The sequence below is a fragment of the Chlorocebus sabaeus genome, chromosome 1 (assembly GCF_047675955.1).
Source record: "Chlorocebus sabaeus isolate Y175 chromosome 1, mChlSab1.0.hap1, whole genome shotgun sequence".
In the NCBI taxonomy this organism is placed as follows: Eukaryota; Metazoa; Chordata; class Mammalia; order Primates; family Cercopithecidae; genus Chlorocebus; species Chlorocebus sabaeus.
The window spans coordinates 2,806,236-2,825,545 of record NC_132904.1 but is presented as its reverse complement, the minus strand read 5'-3'; the positions used below and the strand labels follow the sequence as shown (position 1 = coordinate 2,825,545).

Here is a 19,310-nt window from a genome sequence, read left to right as displayed (position 1 = left end):
TATGTCATGGCATCTTAACACTTTTGTGAATTTTGTTGTGTAAACTTTAAATCCGGTACTATTTTTCAAAATGAATATGGAGTAGTCATTGGAGAAATTGGTTGAATTCTTTGCAGTAGCAAATAAATTTTATTCATTTTTAAGTTTGATAACCTTGGTAAACTGAATTCGCAAAGTTTACACGTGTTTTAGGATCCCCTCAAAATGTACAGGGCATTGTGTTTTGCAAAATAGCCATTTAGCCATCAGATTTTTCTGTAGAATTTTGATCTTTTTGCCCATGTGAGAGGTAGTTCTTATTTGTATGGAGATTAAGTACCTGTGGATGGGATCATCACCACTTTACAGTATGAAGTTGAACTTGAAACTGAAGTGAAAACTTTTCTGTTAACCTGTCAGAGTTTTTAGTAGCCTCTTGTTATTGACCACATATTAATTCCCTATGTTAGTTATTCGAAGCTAAGTGTGGGGACTGAAATCTTTTTCTTCTTTTGAGCATTTGATAGTCTCTAGCATCAGGAGGAGGTGACCTCAAATGTGTATGTATATATAGTAGTGCTTTTCTTCCTTCTCTTTCATTGTCTGCAGTTTAAAAACTGTTGTGGTAAGTTTATGTTGTACTTCCAAAAATGTTGCCAAAGAGCCTATATGTTTCCATTTGTTTTGGAAGAAAATTACTTTGTGGGCAAGAAGGTGATTTAAATTCCTGACGGCCTAAGAGGCGTCAGCTGTGTGAAATAGGCCGATGCTGTTAGTGCTTGAAATCGATAATGGTTTATATTTGATTAAGACAGCAGAGATGAACTTGTTGGGAGTTTGGCCTGAGATTGCTAGCTAAGGAATGCTTGCTTTTTTTCTTGAAGGGAAATGTGTTTTAGGCATCCAGAGTAAAAAGCTGGTGTTACTTAGTTTGATTCTTCGACCACCATGGTGATAGGAAGTAGCCAATCTGTGCAGGAAACTGCTGTTATCCGGCCTCAACTTAGTTTTTGTGGGACCTCTTGAGGTTAGCAAATTTATGCCTCCTGAAACTATAGTTGTAGGGTTTGTCTTTGAGCATATAGTAATGGAAAAACCCTTATCATAGGTAGATAGTAAATAATTTTGTATTTGGCTGCTATGAAATTTTTAAGAAACAGTTTGTGGTGATGTAAATTTGTTTTCATCTGGCAGTCACTGGTTTTTCCACCCTGCCCTGTTAAGAGAACAGGGTTGCTTTAATTTGTTTGCCAGAACTTTAAATTTTGCATTTAGTAACAACAGAGGCATTGTGTTTTTGTAGTATGAAAACAACGAAAGATCACTTTGTGAACTTTACTTTTTGATATTGACCACACTTACTGTGTAGCCTTAAATTTCTTACAAGTATCCCCTGTTAACTGTTTTTTTTTTTTTTTTTTTTTTTTTTTTTTTTGAGATGGAGTCTCGCTGTGTCGCCCAGGCTGGAGTGCAGTGGCTGGATCTCAGCTCACTGCAAGCTCCGTCTCCCGGGTTCACGCCATTCTCCTGCCTCAGCCTCCCGTGTAGCTGGGACTACAGGCGCCCGCCACTTCGCCCGGCTATTTTTTTGTATTTTTTAGTAGAGACGGGGTTTCACCGTGTTAGCCAGGATGGTCTCGATCTCCTGACCTCGTGATCCGCCCGTCTCGTTAACTGTTAAACACAAAATCTATGTTCATTTCATGTTCTTGGGACCTTTAAAAATGCAGCGTGCATTATCCGGAAAAGCCTGTTCAAAAACAAGGTGAGATGGTTTCTGTTTAATAAACTTGTGGTAGAAAGAATGACTGTACACTTTTATGTGCAAAGGTTTTAAGTATAATAATTAAAATAGTACTTGTTTACTCAGTTACTGAAAAGTAGCTTTCAGTGATTTGCATCTATTTCCTTATTCATGAGCATCTTCTATGTGCTGGGCACAGTTCTAGGTACTGGGGTCTCCCGCTGAATAAAACAGAAGTCTTTGCCCTTGTTTCTGCTGTGGGAGACAGACGAACAAGTTAGATGGTGGCAGGTGCTTTTGAGAAACAGTGGAGAGGAGTAGGAACTTTGGTGGTTGCAATTTGAAATAGGTAGAGAGGGAAATGCCTTACTTTCAAGATGACACGATCTTACGGAGTCTCACTCTGTCTCTCAGGCTGAAGTGCAGCGGCACAATCTCGGCTCACTGCAAGCTCTACCTCCTGGGTTCACGCCATTCTCCCGAGTAGAGAATGCCTCCTGAGTAGCTGGGATTACAGGCGCCTGCCACCATGCCCAGCTAATTTTTTATATTTTTTAGTAGAGACGGGGTTTCACCGTGTTAGCCAGGATGGTCTTGATCTCCTGACCTCGTGATCCGCCCGTCTCGGCCTCCCAGAGTGCTGGGATTACATGCATGAGCCACTGCACCTGGCCGACAAAATCTTTTAATATGTATTGGATTAAGAAGTTAGTGTCATTGAGTCCATATACTAATGAACTGCCCAGAAAAGAAGGGTGGAGGAGATGGGAGTTTACGCCACAAGTAAACGTAGTGTTTCAGTTAAAGAAGGAAATCATTTTTTACTTTCTTGAAACCCCAGGGCTTGGCACCCTACAAGTCTCTGAAGAGATAGTCTGCTGCTGTTTGGAGGCAGGTAATTCAGTAGATCTTGTAACCAAACCTGAATGACTAAAGCAGTGTCTCTCTGTGTCTTCAGAACCTGCCTGAGACAGGCACGTGTGTGCATGGAGTCCCGGACACCATGCATGCTGTGTACTGGTAACACAGAGACAAGCTGTCACTTGCTAGCAGTAAGTTAAGCAAAGATTTCTTGGCAACCAGTCTCATCCCAAGTCTTGTGCTGGACCCTGGAACCGCTGCATTGGGCAAGTAGACAGGCTCCCTGCCCTCGTGGAACTTGTTCTTTAGTGGGCAAACATATATTATTCATTGCTTTTGTTTTTTTGGAGTTGGAGTCTCACTCTGATGCCCAGGCTGGAGTGCAGTGGCATGGTCTCAGCTCACTGCAACCTCTGCCTCCCAGGTTCAAGAAATTCTGTCTCAGCCTCCCGAGTAGCTGGGATTACAGGTGCCCACCACCACGCCTGGGTAATATTTGTATCTTTTTAGTAGAGGTGGGTTTCACCATATTAGGCTGGTCTCGAACTCCTGACCGCAGGTGATCTGGCCACCTGGGCCCCCCAAAGTTCTGGGATTACAGGCGTGAGGCGCTGTGCCCAGCCTGTTCATTGCTTTTAAACATTATCATGGGCCTGGCACGGTGGCTCATGCCTGTAATCCCAGCACTTTGGGAGGCTGAGGTGGGCAGATCACCTGAGGGTCAGGAGTGTGAGACCCTCTGCAGCCTGGGCGACAGAGCAAGACTCCACCTCAAAAAACAAAACAAAACAAAAAAACAAAAAACATTATCGTGGAAAGTTTAACATCATTATTAACTTCTGATCCTGGAGAGTGGTAATGGTAGCCTGGATCAGGAGTCTACTGGTCAGGGCAATAAAAATGAAATCTGAAGTGTCTCAGGGCTTCGTGTAATTGTCAGGTTTTGTGGGTGGGGGTGTTGTGGTGTCCTGCAGGGGTATCTTGATTCCTTCTGAGAACAGATCATTCCTTTGTCCCTTCTGATGTCCTAATCTAAAACACTACTCCTGGAAGATTTGAACCTGTACCCAATGACTGGCCAGACTCCCTCTTGGATTGAGAATGTTGAATTGCCATTCCTCAGACTGAATGTGGGCCAAGCAATTGTGCTTTAGAAATTTATCTTAGAGGCCGGGCGTGGTGGCTCATGCCTGTAATCCCAGCACTTTGGGAGGCTGAGGCAGGTGGATCACCTGAGGTCGGGAGTTCAAGACCAAGCATGGCCAACATGGTGAAACCCTGTCTCTACTGAAAATACAAAAAAAAAAAAAAAAAAAAAAAAAAAGGCCACTCGGGAGGCTGAGGCAGGAGAATCGCTTGAACCCGGGAGGTGGAGGTTGCAGTGAGCTGAGATCGCGCCTCCAGCCTGGGCAACAAGAACAAAATTCTATCTCAAAAAAAAAAAAAAAAAAAAAAAAAATTACTACCATCCCTAATTTTGTAGGATTTATAGGATGTAAGGAAATTATAAGGAGTCTTGTGAAAACAGTAATTACATTTGAATTAATTTTAATCCTTCAGTTATCTCCCATAAAGACACTGAGGACCTTTGAATTTATTAAGACAGAGTAAATATATAAAAGTTTTGGGGAGTACAACCACACTGTCTTTTGTCTCTCAAACATGGCCCAATTTTTTTTCCTTTCTTTCTTTCCTTTTTTTTTTTTTTTTTTTTTTTGAGACTTGTCGCCCAGGCTGGAGTCTAGTGGCGCCATCTTGGCTCGCTACAACCTCTGCCCCCCAGGTTCAAGCAGTTTTCCTGTCTCAGCCTCCTGAGTAGCTGGGACCACAGGCGTGTGCCACCATGCCCAGCTAATTTTTGTATTTTTAATGGAGATGGAGTTTCACCATGTTGGCCAGGCTGGCCTCGAACTCCCAACTTCCTGTGATCCGCTCGCCTTGGTCTCCCAAAGTGCTGCCCAATTTTATAGTTACTCTAGCTATAGAGTAGATGTTTTCAGTTCAAAATTAGGAATGTAAGGTTATATTTTGTTACAAAAATCTTTTAAAATTTCATATGAAAACAGTTGTTTGGGGTAAAAGGAAGTTAATCCATAAATAGGGTTGTTACAGTGTCTGATATAAATAAAATAACATTTGTGTAATCATGGGAATTCATTTTTTTTTTCTCAACCCAATTAAAGATAAAAATTTGCTTGCCAGTTCAGATTTAGAATTGTAGACACAGTTAAAGTTTTTGATCTTGGGAGGGAATCTGAACTTTAGAAAACTTACAACATTCTTCTGCCTGGTATCCCTGTTATAATTTAATTTGATTGTCTTTTATTTATTTTTAATTATTAACACAAAAATTATATTTATGATGTATAATGTGATGTTTTGAAGTATACATTGTGTGGCTAAGTCAAATTAATTCACATTAAGTGGTATACTGATTCTGACAAGAATACTTAAAATCTGCTCTCAGCAATTTTTCAATTATGTGATACATTGTTAACTATAGTCACCAGGTTGTATAGATCCCTGGATTGCCTTTTAAAAGTGAGAGAACCTTCCGGATGAGTCTTTGGGCTCTGGTTTTATAAAACTAATATTAAACTGAACATATCAACATTTAAAACAAACATTTATTTTCCTCAAACCTGTATATTTGATAGTTCCTTGTAACTTTCTGTTTTAAGGGTGATAGGGATTGTTAAACAAAAATAAATAATTTGTGTTGCTGAAACTTGACTGAACTCTAGCTTGTTTATAATACCACCACTCTACGTTGTCTTTCCTTATACAGGTTGAGCACTCCTGATCTCAAAATCAAAAGTCCAAATGCTCCAAATTCTGAAACTTTGTTAGTGTTGACATTGATGTTACAAGTGGAAAATTTCACACCTGACTTCATGTGATGGGTCACTGTTAAAACTTTGTTTCATGCACAAAATTATTTAAAATAACGGTGTATAAAATTACCTTCAGTCTGTGTGAATAAGATGTGTAGGAAACATGAATGAATTTCATGTTTAGATTTGGGTCCCATCCCCAAGATGCCTGATCATGTTTGTACAAATATTCCAAAATCTGAAACACTTCTGGTCCCAAGCATTTCAGATAAGAGATACTCAACCTGTATAAAGGGTGCAGTGTTTAAAGTAACTCAGTATGTTGGTTTCATATCAAGGAATAGATACAGTCTATATGCATGACAGTTACAAAAGTGAAAAGAGACCTGGCCTGCTGTTATGTACTAGGCAATTTATCTTCATTAACAGCTTCTCAAGTAGCCACTGAAGTTTGTGGATGATGATACTGAGGTACAGAGGAAGGTTCTGCAGAAGAGCGTGAGTGGGAATGAGTATGGGGCAGTAGACAGGGTCTGAATTGATAGGAATGTGTATTCTGCAAAAGGTGACGGGGGAACCACTGACGTGTGTTTTTTGTTAGTGTTTTGTTTTTGTTTTTGTTTTTTGTCTTCGAGACGGAGTTTTCATTCTTGTTGCCCAGGCTGGAGTGCAATGGCGCAATCTCAGCTCACTGTAAACTCCGCCTCCCGGGTTCAAGAGATTCTCCTGCCTCAGCCTCCTGAGTAGCTGGGATTACAGGCATGTGCCACCATGCCCGGCTAATTTTGTATTTTTAGTAGAGATGGGTTTCTCCATGTTGGTCAGGCTGGCCTGGAACTGCCAACCTCAGGTGATTCGCCTGCCTTGGCCTCCCAAAGTGCTGGGATTACAGGTGAGAGCCACCGTGCCTGGCTGCCATTAAAGAGTTTTTGAATCTTCACTGACTAGAGCTGGGTTTGGGTTGCTGCTGTAGTCGTGGTGGTGAGCATAGCCAGCCATTGTAGGATTTGTTGCGCCTTTTTTTTTTTTTTGAGACAGGGTCTTTCTCTGTTGTCCAGGCTGGAGTTCAGTGGTGCAATCATAGCTCACTGCAGCTGCCAGGCCTCCAGCTCCTGGGCTGAAGTGATGCTCCTGTCTCAGCCTCTCAAGTAGCTGGGACCAGAGGCATCAACTTCCGTGTCCAGCCTCTTTTTTTTTCCCCCTGTTTCTGTTTTGAGACAGTCTCACTCTGTCTCCCAGGCAGGAGTGCAGTGACGTTTTTTCAGCTCACTGCAAGCTCTGCCTCCTGTGCTCAAGCGATTCTTCTGCCTCAGCCCCCTGAGTAGCTGGGACTACAGGTTCACACCACCATGCCTGGCTAATTTTGTTTTGTTTTGTTTTCCTTTCTTTTTTTCTTTTTTCTTTTTTCTTTTTTTGTAGAAACAGGGTTTCCCCATGTTGCCCAGGCTGGTCTGAAACTCCTGATCTTCAGGTAATCTGCCCACCTTGGCCTTCCAAAGTGCTGGGGTTATAGGCATGAACCACTGTGCCTGCTGCACTTTTTTTTTTCTTGGTTTTCATCTTCTTCATTAAAACGTAATTTAGTTTTTTGAAAAAGTGTAATACTTGTTGTATTTTGAATCTTAAAAATAGCACATTTTATTTCTAAACAAAAATTTTAAAAAGTAGTTGAGTTAATACAGAACACAGTCATAGATCATAATTAGAGCTGTTTTTGTTAAATATAGAGGGTTTATTTTGTTGTTGGTTTGTTTTACCCTAAACAACCATGGTTCCGTGGTTTGGGCTTCGTTCAGGTACTGAAGAATGAACATTGACCAGTTTTCTGCTGGAACAACCCTTTAGCAAGGCCCTCAGGTGTATTTCCCACATCTGAGTTTAAGGAACTTTATAACCACAACCGGGTTATTTTACATTTAAGGACCTTTTTAAGCTATGCATTTAGCTGTTACTTTAAAAGCATTTAGCTTAGATTTTGAAATTGTATAGGCCAGGCATGTTGACTCACACTTGTAATCCCAACACTTTGGTAGGCTGAGGTGGGAAGATCTCTTGAGGCCAGGAGTTTGAGACCAGCCTGGGCAACTTAGCCAGACCCTAGCCCTACAAAAAATAAAATTAGCTGGGCATGGTGGCATGTGCCTATTGTCCCTGCTACTCAGGAGACTGAGATGGGAGGATTGCTTGACCCCAGGACGTTGAGGCTGCAGTGAGCCAGATTGCATAACTACACTGCAGCCTTGGTGACAGATTGAGATCCTGTCTCAAAAAAAATGATAAATTTTTTTTAGTTTCATTTATATCAAGTTCTGTTTAAGAAGTAAATGCCCTAGAACACACCCTTAATATTCAGCTACAATGTCATCTAATTCTACCAATATAGAAATAATCATCTTTTAAAGTGGGATAATACTGAGTATATTACACAAGGTTTTTACACAAGCAGTACATCCTCAGTGTAGAAGTAATGGAAGATATGGAATAAATGCAATTAGAAAATAATCCCATAAACTTGAAAGTGTAAACACCAGTAAATGCTTTGAATTACTCTAAAATAATTGGGCTATCATTAATATATGTTTGTGTTGCCAAATGTATTATAAAAAATAAGGCAAATTAGAATTGACATTATTCTGAAGTCTGATTATTTTAGTACCAATAAGAGAGTTTTATTTTATTTATTTATTTTTTTAGATGGAGTTTCACTCTTGTCGCCCAGGCTGGAGTGCAATGGCGCGATCTCGGCTCACTGCAACCTCCACCTCCTGGGTTCAAGTGATTCTCCTGCCTCAGCCTCCCAAGTAGCTGGGATTACAGGCATGAGCTGCCATGCTCGGCTAATTTTGTAGTTTTAGTAGAGACGGGGTTTCACTATGTTGGTCAGGCGGGTCTTGAACTCCTGACCTCAAATGATCCACCCACCACGGCCTCCCAAAGTACTGGGATTACAGGCAAAGAAATTTTTTGTTTTTGTTTTTGTTTTTTTTTGTTTTTTTTGTTTTTTTTTGTGGTGGAGTCTTGCTCTGTCACCCAGGCTGGAGTGCAGTGGCTGGATCTCAGCTCACTGCAAGCTCCGCCTCCCGGGTTCACACCATTCTCCTGCCTCAGCCTCCTGAGTAGCTGGGACTACAGGCGCCCGTCACCACGCCCGGCTAATTTTTTGTATTTTTTAGTAGAGACGGGGTTTCACCGTGTTAGCCAGGATGGTTTCGATCTCCTGATCTCGTGATCCGCCCGTCTCGGCCTCCCAAAGTGCTGGGATTACAGGCTTGAGCCACCGCGCCCAGCCAAGAAATGTTTTTATGAGTAAAGTATGTGTGTGATGAAATGCACAGATCTGAAGTATACAGTTTAATGAGCTTTAACAAATGTATACCCCGAGGTAACCTCAGTCAAGATCTAGAACATTTTCATCACTCTAGAAAGTTCCTTCCTGTCCCTTCTAATGGACTCAATCCCATAGACAACCATTATTTAAAAAGTATATTGAACAAGTATTTTTGTTATATGAATCTAATTATTACAACTCTTTTTAATTTATAGGGGATAAAAACATTCAGATGGCAGATCACAGGTAAGCCAAAGTGGACTTTGTTTATTGGAGTTTAAAATTCAGTTGGTGAGCAACAGCCAAGCCATATTTCAATAAATATTAGAATCAAAGTTAAATGCATTTCAGAGTCTAGCTGATGGCTCATTTCTTGTGTATGTATTTGAGCACATAAAGAAATTACTTCAGACATGAACAGTGCCTCAGATGTTGATACTTACAGATCTTTTATGGAAAGCAATCATTTTGCTCTCCATGCTTTAACACCCCTGGGGTGAAGTCAGGTAATTTTGACACTATCCTAACGGTCTGTAGTTGTCAGTGATCAAGTGGGAGATTTTGTTTTGTGGATTGAGGGTTACTTTTAGTTGTGTATATTGTTTAATGTTTATTTTTTATGAGGGTGGTGTGTCCAGGCATCTTTGAAAACTATTTCATGGCTTATTTTACATTTGTTGTAGCTAATTTTACAAAGCCACTTTGGACATTGTCTTAACTTCGTAAGACTGCCTTGCTCTGTCTGATCACATGAGCTGCTGACCAAACAGTAACATGTTCGTTGGTTGATGGGTTTGGTTTGAGGGCTGGGAGCAGATTTTTTGAGGAAAGAAGCTGTAGAAATGAAAGCTGTCTAAGAAGCTTTGGCTAAGGTTGAAAATAAGAACTTTGTAGGGCTTTATGTTTGGGAGATGAGGGGGGTGTTTAGTAGAATATTTTTATAGCAGAGAGGACAGCCTCTGAGATAACACATGCACATTAGTAGTTGTCTTCTCAAATCTGACGTCACTGTAGAGATGCCTCTTAATGTATTGAATAAGAAACGTGTCCATTTGTGCTACTTCTTTGGAGCTTTCTTGACAATGATACTTTTTAAACGTACTGTTGTTTTAGTTTTTCAGATGGGGTTCCTTCAGATTCCGTGGAAGCTGCTAAAAATGCAAGTAATACAGGTTAGTTCACTGCACATGGAGAGTTTGCATCCAGTATGGGGAATCTTCCTCTCTCTGGAAACATTAATACAAGTAAAGGATTCCTTCCTGTACTTCAGTGGTTTTAGAAAAGCTAGAGTAATTAAAATGAAAAATCAGTATCTTATTAATAAAAAATTTATTTATTATAGGAATTCAGACTCTACAGTAGTAAAGAGAATAATAGTACAGTCTACCTTCTTGTACCTACCATCGCTGAGCTTTAGTATTGATTAACAAATGACCAGTCTTTTTTCTTATTTTTGAGATGGAACCTTGCTATGTTACCCAGGCTGCTCTTGAACTCCTGGGCTCAAGCAATTTTCCTGCTTCAGCCTCCCAAGTAGTTGGGGCTGCAGGCACAGACCCCTGCACCTCTTTTTTTTTTTAAATCTATACCCTTAACTTTCCTTCCTTTGGAAAGCAAATCCTAGGAATGTTATTTTGTTCATAAATTCGCAGATGTGATATCTTTCCCCCATTAAAAAAAAAAAAAAAACCTATGTATCTGTACTTCCCACTCCCTCCAAACTGTTTGAAAGCAAGTGGTGGATATCTGTTTTCCTAAAACAATTCTACAGTGCCATTACCAAGAAACTTAGCATTGGAACAATACCATTCTCTAAGAGACAGTCGTGCTCCTATTTTCTCTGGTTTTCTCAGCAATTTTTACCCCACCCCCAAATCTAGCACCTACTCAAAGATCATGCGTTTTGTTTTGTTCTAGAGTCATCTGCCTACCTTTTGTATCTTTTATTAATACATCAACACAGCAGCACTCTGGGCCACTGTGGTCTTATAGAGTGCTCACAGTCTGGATTTGCCCAGTCGTTTCTTCCTGATGAGATTCAGGGTAAACATTTGGCAAGAAGGGCACACGGGTGACATGATGCAGTGGTCATTGCTTCCGGAGGCACAGTAGGTTGGCTCGGCACCTGTCCGGGGACATTGTGATTGATTAAGACAATGCCTGCCAGGCTTCTCTGTTATAAAGGTCCTTTCACCTTGGAAGCAATCTGTCAGGCACGTGTAGATATCCTCTTCTTTTTCAGCAAACTTTCACACAGTGGTTTTAGCACCCATTGATGTGTGTGTGTATGTGCATGTAGTATTTACATACTATACATGTGTATACAATTTTATATATACAAATTATGTACCTTAAATATACTTCACGTGCTTCATGTTAGTGGTTGTGTTTGCAGTTCTGTTATAAATGTTTAAAATTGAGTGCCTACTTGCTGTGTTTAACTTACCCACATCATGGGAGAATACTCGGGATGGGAGAATACTTGGGTATATCCTGGCTCTAAGCAAGGGAAGGGTGCTAGGTTTGGGTTTCTATATTGTATCATTAAGAGGGAAATTGTTAAGAGTCTGTGTCATGAGCCAGATGTCTGCCACTCCTTAGTCACACAGCTGGGTAGAAGGACAGTCACTACCCTCTGAGGATCTCATTCATTGGTTTATTGGGAAATGGGCTTCTAAATACAAACATCTTGAGATTGTGAGCTCACTACACATGTAGGTTAGCTGTAAGTGGGGTGGAATGGTCAGAAGTACTTCCTGGAACGAGATGGGTTTAGGCAGAAGAACATTCAAGGCAGAGACGAGAAGCACATGCAAAGAAAACTTAGGGAACAGTGCCGTCGGGGAGCTAGTGAGCCTTGGGCTCTCCTGGACTGTGAAGGCCATGGCACCACAGTGAGCGAGGGAACTAGTGGATGCTCTTTCACTTTGAAAAACTGATCTCATCTCTGTTCTTGGCTTCTGGACACCACACTGGGACTTGGGGGTAGACCATGTGAACTTCCATTAATGATGTCCTCAGTTGTTTAAGCCTGGGGGTTAAACAGCCGCAGTCCTGGTGAGAACCAGGACTCTCTAGGTATTTATTCAGTAAATTTGTAACTACCCATCAGGTGATTAACCTAGAGTGTTAAATGCTCTTAAAATAAATTTTAATTATTTTCAAAACGTGTTTTAGAAGTCACTGGTATATGTATTTAGAAATTAGTAGATGTAAATCTAGGCAAAGCTAAGTAGATATGTTACTCATTTTTGACTCTTGGCTATTGTGTGTGGTGGGCATATTTTAAATATGTTTGGTCTTAACTCTTCATAGAAAAGCTCACAGATCAGGTGATGCAGAATCCTCGAGTTTTGGCAGCTTTACAGGAGCGACTTGACAATGTCCCTCACACCCCTTCCAGCTACATCGAAACGTAAGTGTGCTGTGAATCGAGTCTCATGCAATTTGGAGAAACAAAAGGAAAACAAGGGAAGAAACCATTTTTCAGTTCCTCAAAACAGGAATAAATGTTTTTTTTTCATTCCAAGACATCATCTGTGAGAGACAGGCACTGGGATATGAGAAGAATGACCCTACCCGGTGCTAGTCTCAGAGTTTGCCTGGTGGATGGAATAGAGTGACCTGTCAGTTTCTGATAGGAAGTGCACAGTGCCATCCTGTGGAGGGCTAGAGGACTTCACGGATCAGCCGAGTTGAGGAGGACAACTGGTGGCTCCTACATTAAACTAAGAGAACCGCTCCTTCCTGACTTACCCACATGAGCCCGTGACACCAACACCTTAAAAAAAAAAAAAAAAAAAAAAAAGCTGGGCATAGTACCACATACCTGTGAGTTTTCACTGCCCTCCAGCCTGGGTGACAGTGAGACTGTCTTTAAAAAAAAAAAAAAAAAAAAGTTGGAATCTTGCTATATTGCCCAGGCTGGTTTTGGTTTTGAACTCCTGGGCTTAATTGGTTCTCCCGCCTCAGCCTCCCAAAATGCTGGGATAACGAGTGAGCCACTGCACCTGGTTGACACCTTTCCTTTCTTTTTTTTTTTTTTTTTTTTTTTTTTTGAGACGGAGTCTCGCTCTGTCGCCCAGGCTGGAGTGCAGTGGCCGGATTTCAGCTCACTGCAAGCTCCGCCTCCCGGGTTTACGCCATTCTCCTGCCTCAGCCTCCCGAGTAGCTGGGACTACAGGCGCCCGCCACCTCGCCCGGCTAGTTTTTTGTATTTTTTAGTAGAGACGGGGTTTCACCGAATTAGCCAGGATGGTCTCGATCTCCTGACCTTGTGATCCGCCCGTCTCGGCCTCCCAAAGTGCTGGGATTACAGGCTTGAGCCACCGCGCCCGGCTTGACACCTTTCCTTTCTTATGAGAGTCTTATGTCCTAGATGTATTGCACTATGAAAATGATAAGGATGGTGATCCTAGAATCCTAGGATGGCTCTTGTCAGGACCTCCCTGTCTTACTTCTGGAAGGAATTTTTGGTTTTTGAGTTGGAGTCTCACTTTGTTGCCCAGGCTGAAGTGCAGTGGCATGTAATAGCTCATTGTAACCTTGAACTTCTGAGCTCAAGTAATCCTTCTACCTCAGCCTTCAGAGTAGCTGGAACTATAAGCATGTACCACCATACCACGCCTGGCAAATTGTTTTTTTTTTTTTGAAAGGGATGAGCTGTTACTGGGCTTCCATCTACAATCGAGTCAAGGCTTGGTCTCCCAGGAGGCCCCACCTTCCAACTGGTTTCCCCACTATTATGACAAGAAGGGGACCTTTATTTTTTATTTTTATTTTTTGAGACAGAGTCTCGCTCTGTCACCCAGGCTGGAGTGCGGTAACTTGGGATCTCAGCAACTTCCGCCTTCCAGTTTCAAGTGATTCTCCTGCCTCAGTCTCCTGAGTAGCTGGAATTACAGGTGCACGCCACCACGCCCAGCTAATTTTTTGTATTTTTATTGTTCTGGGGTAGATATGCTGAACGTGCAGGTTTGTTACATAGGTATACATGTGCCGTGGAGATTTGCTGCACGTGTTTTTTTGTATTTTTAGTAGAGACAGGGTTTCGCCATGTTGGCCGGGCTGATCTCTAATTCCTGACCTCGGGTGATCTGCCCACCTTGGCCCCCCAAAGTGCTGGGATTACAGGCATGAGCCACAGCGCCCAGCCTAGAAGGGGACATTTAGAGTTTGCTTTGCCCATTTAGAAGCTTCTTGGGGATTACTTAGTGGGCCAGGGATTTTGATTTTTTTTTTTTTGCAGACTACATTGATGGGATGGAGTGATACTGTGTAGGAGTGGCAAGAATTGAGAATGAGTAATGGTTTCTAGTTTTCTCGCTTTAGAAACTGGATTGGTGGGGTGGCATTCTGTGAGAGAAACTGCTTGAGTGGGAACAAGTTTATGTGATACTAGAAGTGGTTCCATATTGGCCATATTGCAGGAAAAGTGCCCACAGATGGCTGGGTGTAGTTGGTATGAATGATTGAAGGACTGCTAGGGGCACACTAGGGTCCAGTTTGTTTGACATCCTTTGTCATTTTACTTCAGTTGGAAAGCTTCAAAAATTAAACTAATTTAAAATTGTATAGTTAGCCAGGCGTGGTAGCTCACACCTGTAATCCTAGCACCTTGGGAGGCCAAGGCAGGCAGATCGTTTGAGCCCAGAAGTTCAAGACCAGCCTGGGAAACATGGTCAAACCCCATCTCTACAGGATGCAAAAAAACTAGCTGGGCATGGCTGTGTGCCCCTGTAGTCCAGCTACTCGAAATGCTGAGGTGGGAGGATCATTTGAGCCCAGAAAGTTGAGGCTGTAGTGAGCCGAGATGGCACCACTGCACTGCAGCCTGGGCAACAGAGTGAGATCCTATCACAGTAAATGAATGAATGAATGAATGAATGATCAGTGCTGAAAAGAGGTACAAGTGGCAGTGGGAGTCTATGATTTTGTTAAATTCTTTTTGCTTTTCCCTTGTTCTCATCTACTACTAGCAGTAGTTCTAGAATGTTAAGCATTATTTGAGAGTCTAAACTAAGGACCTTTAGCTTGAGGTAACTGTGATTATATTTCACCCAGGAGAGTGGTCCTTTGGGATGCAAGGCAGTTGTTCTAATACCTCCCAGACCAGTGATATGTGTGTGTGAATTGCCTGCTGCTCTGTGCTGTGTGTTGTTGGAGGATAAGTCAAGTGCTTAGACTTGAGAACTCTGATCGTGTGAATGGGTGTCTAAGATTCAGGACCCAGGGCCCTGCCCCAGGTAGATTATTTGGGTCTATCATGAGGCCGGGAATCTGCTGTTCAGTCCACATGATTATGACCAGGGGCTTTGCTTTAAGCAAATAGTTTTGATAGGTTAAAAACAGGGATTTTTCTTCTGATTTATAGAAGTTATACATACAAACTAAAATATTTTTTAAAACATAGAACAGGATTGAAAGGCAAACTCATAGTTGACCTGACTCTCAAGGACAAAGTTGTGTTGCCTGTGGTCTGTGTTTCTCAGATTTTTTCTCCAATGTGTTAACAAGTGTGGACTCCCACGTGGCACTAAATATTCCTGTACAATGTGATTATAAATAGGCCATGTTTGAATACCGTTGAACTTCCATTGTCCAGTTTTTCACTTGTACAGATCTGTCGATGTACAATCCAGCATAAATACTTGATTAGGATAAATTTTTTTTTCCTTTTGGTAAGATAGGGTCTTGCTCTGTTTCCCAAGCTGGAGTGCAGTAGTACAATCATAGCTCCCTGCCGCCTTGACCTCCCAGACTCAAGTGATCCTCCCACTTCAGCTTCCTGAGTAGCTGAGACTACAGGCACACACTTGGCTAATTTTTTAAATTTTTTGTAGTGAGGGGTCTTGCTATATTGCTCAGGCTGGTCTTGTAGTCCTGCCCTCAAGCAGTCCTCCCACCTTGGCCTCCCAAAGTGGTGGGATTACAGGCATGAGCCACTGCGCCCAGCCTTAAGGATAAATTCTTAGAAGTGGAATTACTGGGTCCAAAGAACATTTTCAGTATTTTCTGCCCTTAAGAAAGATGAGTCAGTTAGAGGGCTTCTTGACCCTTAGCCTCGTAAAACCTAGGTGTTTTGTTTTGGTTTTTAATTGCCAATTTGGTAAGGAAAAGATGAGCATTCTTAAATGTTTGCATTCTTTTGGATATTTTATGAGATTGAATCTTCATGTTTGACAATTTGTGTTTTTTCTTTTGTGAATTATCTTTTCTGCCTCCTGTATCCTTTTTTTCCTATTGGGGTATTTGTCCTTTTCTTAATTTTTAAGAGGTCTTGTTCATTATGTTAATTCCATGTTAACCTAAATTTATTTTAATAAAATTGAAAAGCATGGTGCCTTATTTTGCAGGCATGAGGATGTTGTATTTCTTACTCCTTTTTTTTAGTTTACCTAAAGCAGTAAAAAGAAGAATTAATGCATTGAAACAACTTCAGGTGAGATGTGCTCACATAGAAGCCAAGTTCTATGAAGAGGTACATGACTTGGAAAGAAAGTATGCAGCACTATACCAGCCTCTTTTTGACAAGGTAGGGAGCTCTGTTAACGAATTTAATATACAGATAATCTTCAACTTTCGACGGTGTTAGGTTGTGATAAACCCATTATAAGTTGACAACATCTAGGGTAAGAACGCATCTAAGCTACCAAACATAGCTTAGTCTAGACTACCTTAAACAAGCTCAGAACACTTACATGAGCCTGCAGTCAGGCAAAATCATCTTCCACAAAGCCTATTTTATAATAAAGTGCTGAGTATCTCATGTAATGTACTGAACACTACACAGAGAGTGGAACAGAGTGTGGCTGTATCGGTACCCAAAGTGTGATGGCTTCTGCACCATCATGAAGTTGAAAATCTTTAGTTGAACCATTGGAAATCAGGGACCACCTTTATTTTAGATCTTTAGGTGAAATATCCAGATTTACCCAGGAAATCATTTAATATTTTTCTTTGAACCCTAAAATTTAGAATCTTAAAATAAGTTATAAAAATACCCAGTTTTCAAAGTCTTTTTGTAGGCATTATTTATAAATTTAACTCTTGAGTTTCCAAGTAAGCTAATAACATAATTCTAATAAGGTCTCATTTTCATGTAGAGAAGAGAATTTATCACCGGTGATGTTGAACCAACAGATGCGGAATCGGAATGGCACAGTGAAAATGAAGAGGAAGAGAAATTGGCTGTAAGTCTTTTGAAAAATGTGACTTATGTTCTGTTTTAATACTATTAAAAATAAGCATTTTAAAATGATTTTTAATGACTAGTAAACTTACGTGCTTCTAGCAGTAGGTGCTGCTGCATCATTAGGTTAGGTTTCGATTCCTTTCTGATACCGATCTAGCATCTGGCACAGCACTGTCAGTTCATAGGAGGAGTAAGATGTAGTGCCATGTCAGTTATCTGTGGACAGGAGCATATTGAAATAAGGGATCAGACAACAAAGATTAAAACATCAGAGAAAGCAAAGATCAAGAAGAGATACCCCTGTGTTCTCAGTCACTGGAATATTGGGGGAGTTGTGAGGGGAGTGCCTTCCTGCTCAGTGGCATGGACTAGCGTGCTCCCTGACAGGTGCTCAGCCAGCGGATTGGTTGCGTATGGTGGTTGTGGTATGGCTGTCAGTTACCTGCTCACAGCCTTTTTCTAGTGACTGGTCCCATTCCAGTGCTGTGAAAACTCCCAGTGTCAGCCTGATTTTATGTTTGGGAGACAAGTAACTTTTATCCTATAACTAACTTTTGGCATGGGTGTTTTTTTGTTTTTTTTTTAAAGGTATATGATAATTTTGGTAGCCTTATGTGTTTTTGATCTTTTTTTTTTTTTTTTTTTTTTTAGTAGAGACGGGGTTTCACCATGTTAGCCAGGATGGTCTCGATCTCCTGACCTCGTGATCCACCCATCTCGGCCTCCCAAAGTGCTGGGATTACAGGCTTGAGCCACCGCGCCCGGCCTTGATCTTTTTAAAATATGTAGAACCTGGCCGAATTGAAGCCATGGCTGTGGATTAATATAGTTGTGAATCAGTTTCTAACAGCTCAAGGAAATCTGCCTTCGCTAATTTAAAAGGCCTACGAGATCATTTCATCATAACAATCCCATTTGGCAAGGCATTCAGAATTTCCCATAGTTCCATTTAGTGTTATGTTTTACCTCCCTTGGTCTACCTTTTCCCTGGGGCCTGATGTTATAAGACTCCCCTTCACTTTACCATGTACCCTTTCTGATCACTTTCTGATGCTTGCGTTGTGTCCATGAACCAGCATTTATAGCCACCTGCTTAAAGCTGGATAAGTTGCTGAGCACTTTCTTGCTGCAGATACTGCTGCAGCAAATGTTTTTTTTTTTTTTTTTTTACTTCAACTTACTGCCCCTACCCCACAAATTTTAACCAGAGGTCAGATTATTAGTCCAAGTGAACTTACTGATCCTTGGACTGGACTTTTTTTTCCCAGTGATAGATGTTCTGCATATTTGCATTCCATTTCCTTAAGGTTGACGTACAGTCTTTGCATCTGCATTTGTGATGATGATTGTCTCAGGATGGCACCTCACAGAGTTAGCACTGGATGACCTTTCCCAGAGTTGGTGGCACTTTGTCATCTCTTCAGTTTCTTCACCTTTGATGTGAAATCATAAGGAATTCCATGTGGATATAATGCCTTGACTGCTTTTTTCCCTTGGAAGCATCTGAGAAGTGTTGCATTGCACAGTGAATGGTTTGGAGATGCAGACTCTGAAAGAAAGGTTTTTGATCGGAGATAATACAGGATTTGGAAATGGTACTCTACATTAAGCCACTGCGTTATTTTTAAATTTGTATTTTTTGCGATCTTTTTGCATCTTTATTTTTTTTAGGGAGACATGAAAAATAAAGTAGTCATAACAGAAAAAGAAGCAGCAACAGCTGAAGAGCCAAATCCCAAAGGAATTCCAGAGTTCTGGTTTACCATCTTTAGAAATGTAGATATGCTAAGTGAATTAGTCCAGGTAAGCACATTTCTATCTTTTAGAGAGATTATGTGGTAGTCTTCTAACATTACTTGTCTATGGCATTTTTTTAAGCACTAAACTGGGCGTTGAAAGGTTGTTCATAGTGGGCGGAAGGGCACTTTCTGTGACCAGGACCTAAGGTGAGCAATCCTGATCTCACAGTGAATGGTTTATTCACAGTGGGGCTTCCATGCTGTCTTTTGCAGTTCTTGGTGGAAAGCCGGGCAGCTCAGCCTGATCCAAAACTTTCAAATCAATTCCTTTTACCTCCTGTAAATGTCTGTTGTCTCGCCTGTGAATAGATTCAAGAGCACATCTGTGTCTTACTGTGGTGTGAGTGCGCAGGAAAGGGTGAGGGCGGGAGACCAGAGTAGGAGAATGAATTTTGAAGGGATAAGTTCTGTGTGTGTGTATACACAGACACATCCCAGTGAATTTTTGAACAAGTTGCTAATATTTTCTGATCATTTCTCTTGAAAAGTGTCTATTTTAAAAAAAAGAAGGCCAGGCATGGTAGCTCATGTCTGTGGCCCCAGCACTTTGGGAGGCTGAGGTAGGCAGATT

At 41.3% G+C, this 19,310-nt stretch overlaps 1 protein-coding gene across 10 annotated transcripts in view; it reads left to right on the top strand.

Moving 5' to 3' along the window:
- Positions 1 to 19,310, top strand: part of NAP1L4 (nucleosome assembly protein 1 like 4) — a 47,129-nt gene that overhangs the window by 2,559 nt on the left and 25,260 nt on the right. For 7 of the 10 annotated variants that reach the window (XM_008009322.3, XM_008009583.3, XM_008009471.3 and 4 more), the window contains exons 2-7: positions 8,962 to 8,992; positions 9,860 to 9,918; positions 12,062 to 12,161; positions 16,139 to 16,280; positions 16,852 to 16,938; positions 18,612 to 18,743. In XM_008009322.3, the coding sequence (XP_008007513.1) occupies positions 8,979 to 8,992; positions 9,860 to 9,918; positions 12,062 to 12,161; positions 16,139 to 16,280; positions 16,852 to 16,938; positions 18,612 to 18,743 (534 nt within the window). In that variant the 5' untranslated portion in view covers positions 8,962 to 8,978. Of the gene's footprint in view, positions 1 to 1,393; positions 1,745 to 8,961; positions 8,993 to 9,859; positions 9,919 to 12,061; positions 12,162 to 16,138; positions 16,281 to 16,851; positions 16,939 to 18,611; positions 18,744 to 19,310 lie in introns of those variants that run through there. The other 3 variants (XM_073007885.1, XM_008009387.3, XM_073007846.1) reach the window with 2 other exon arrangements.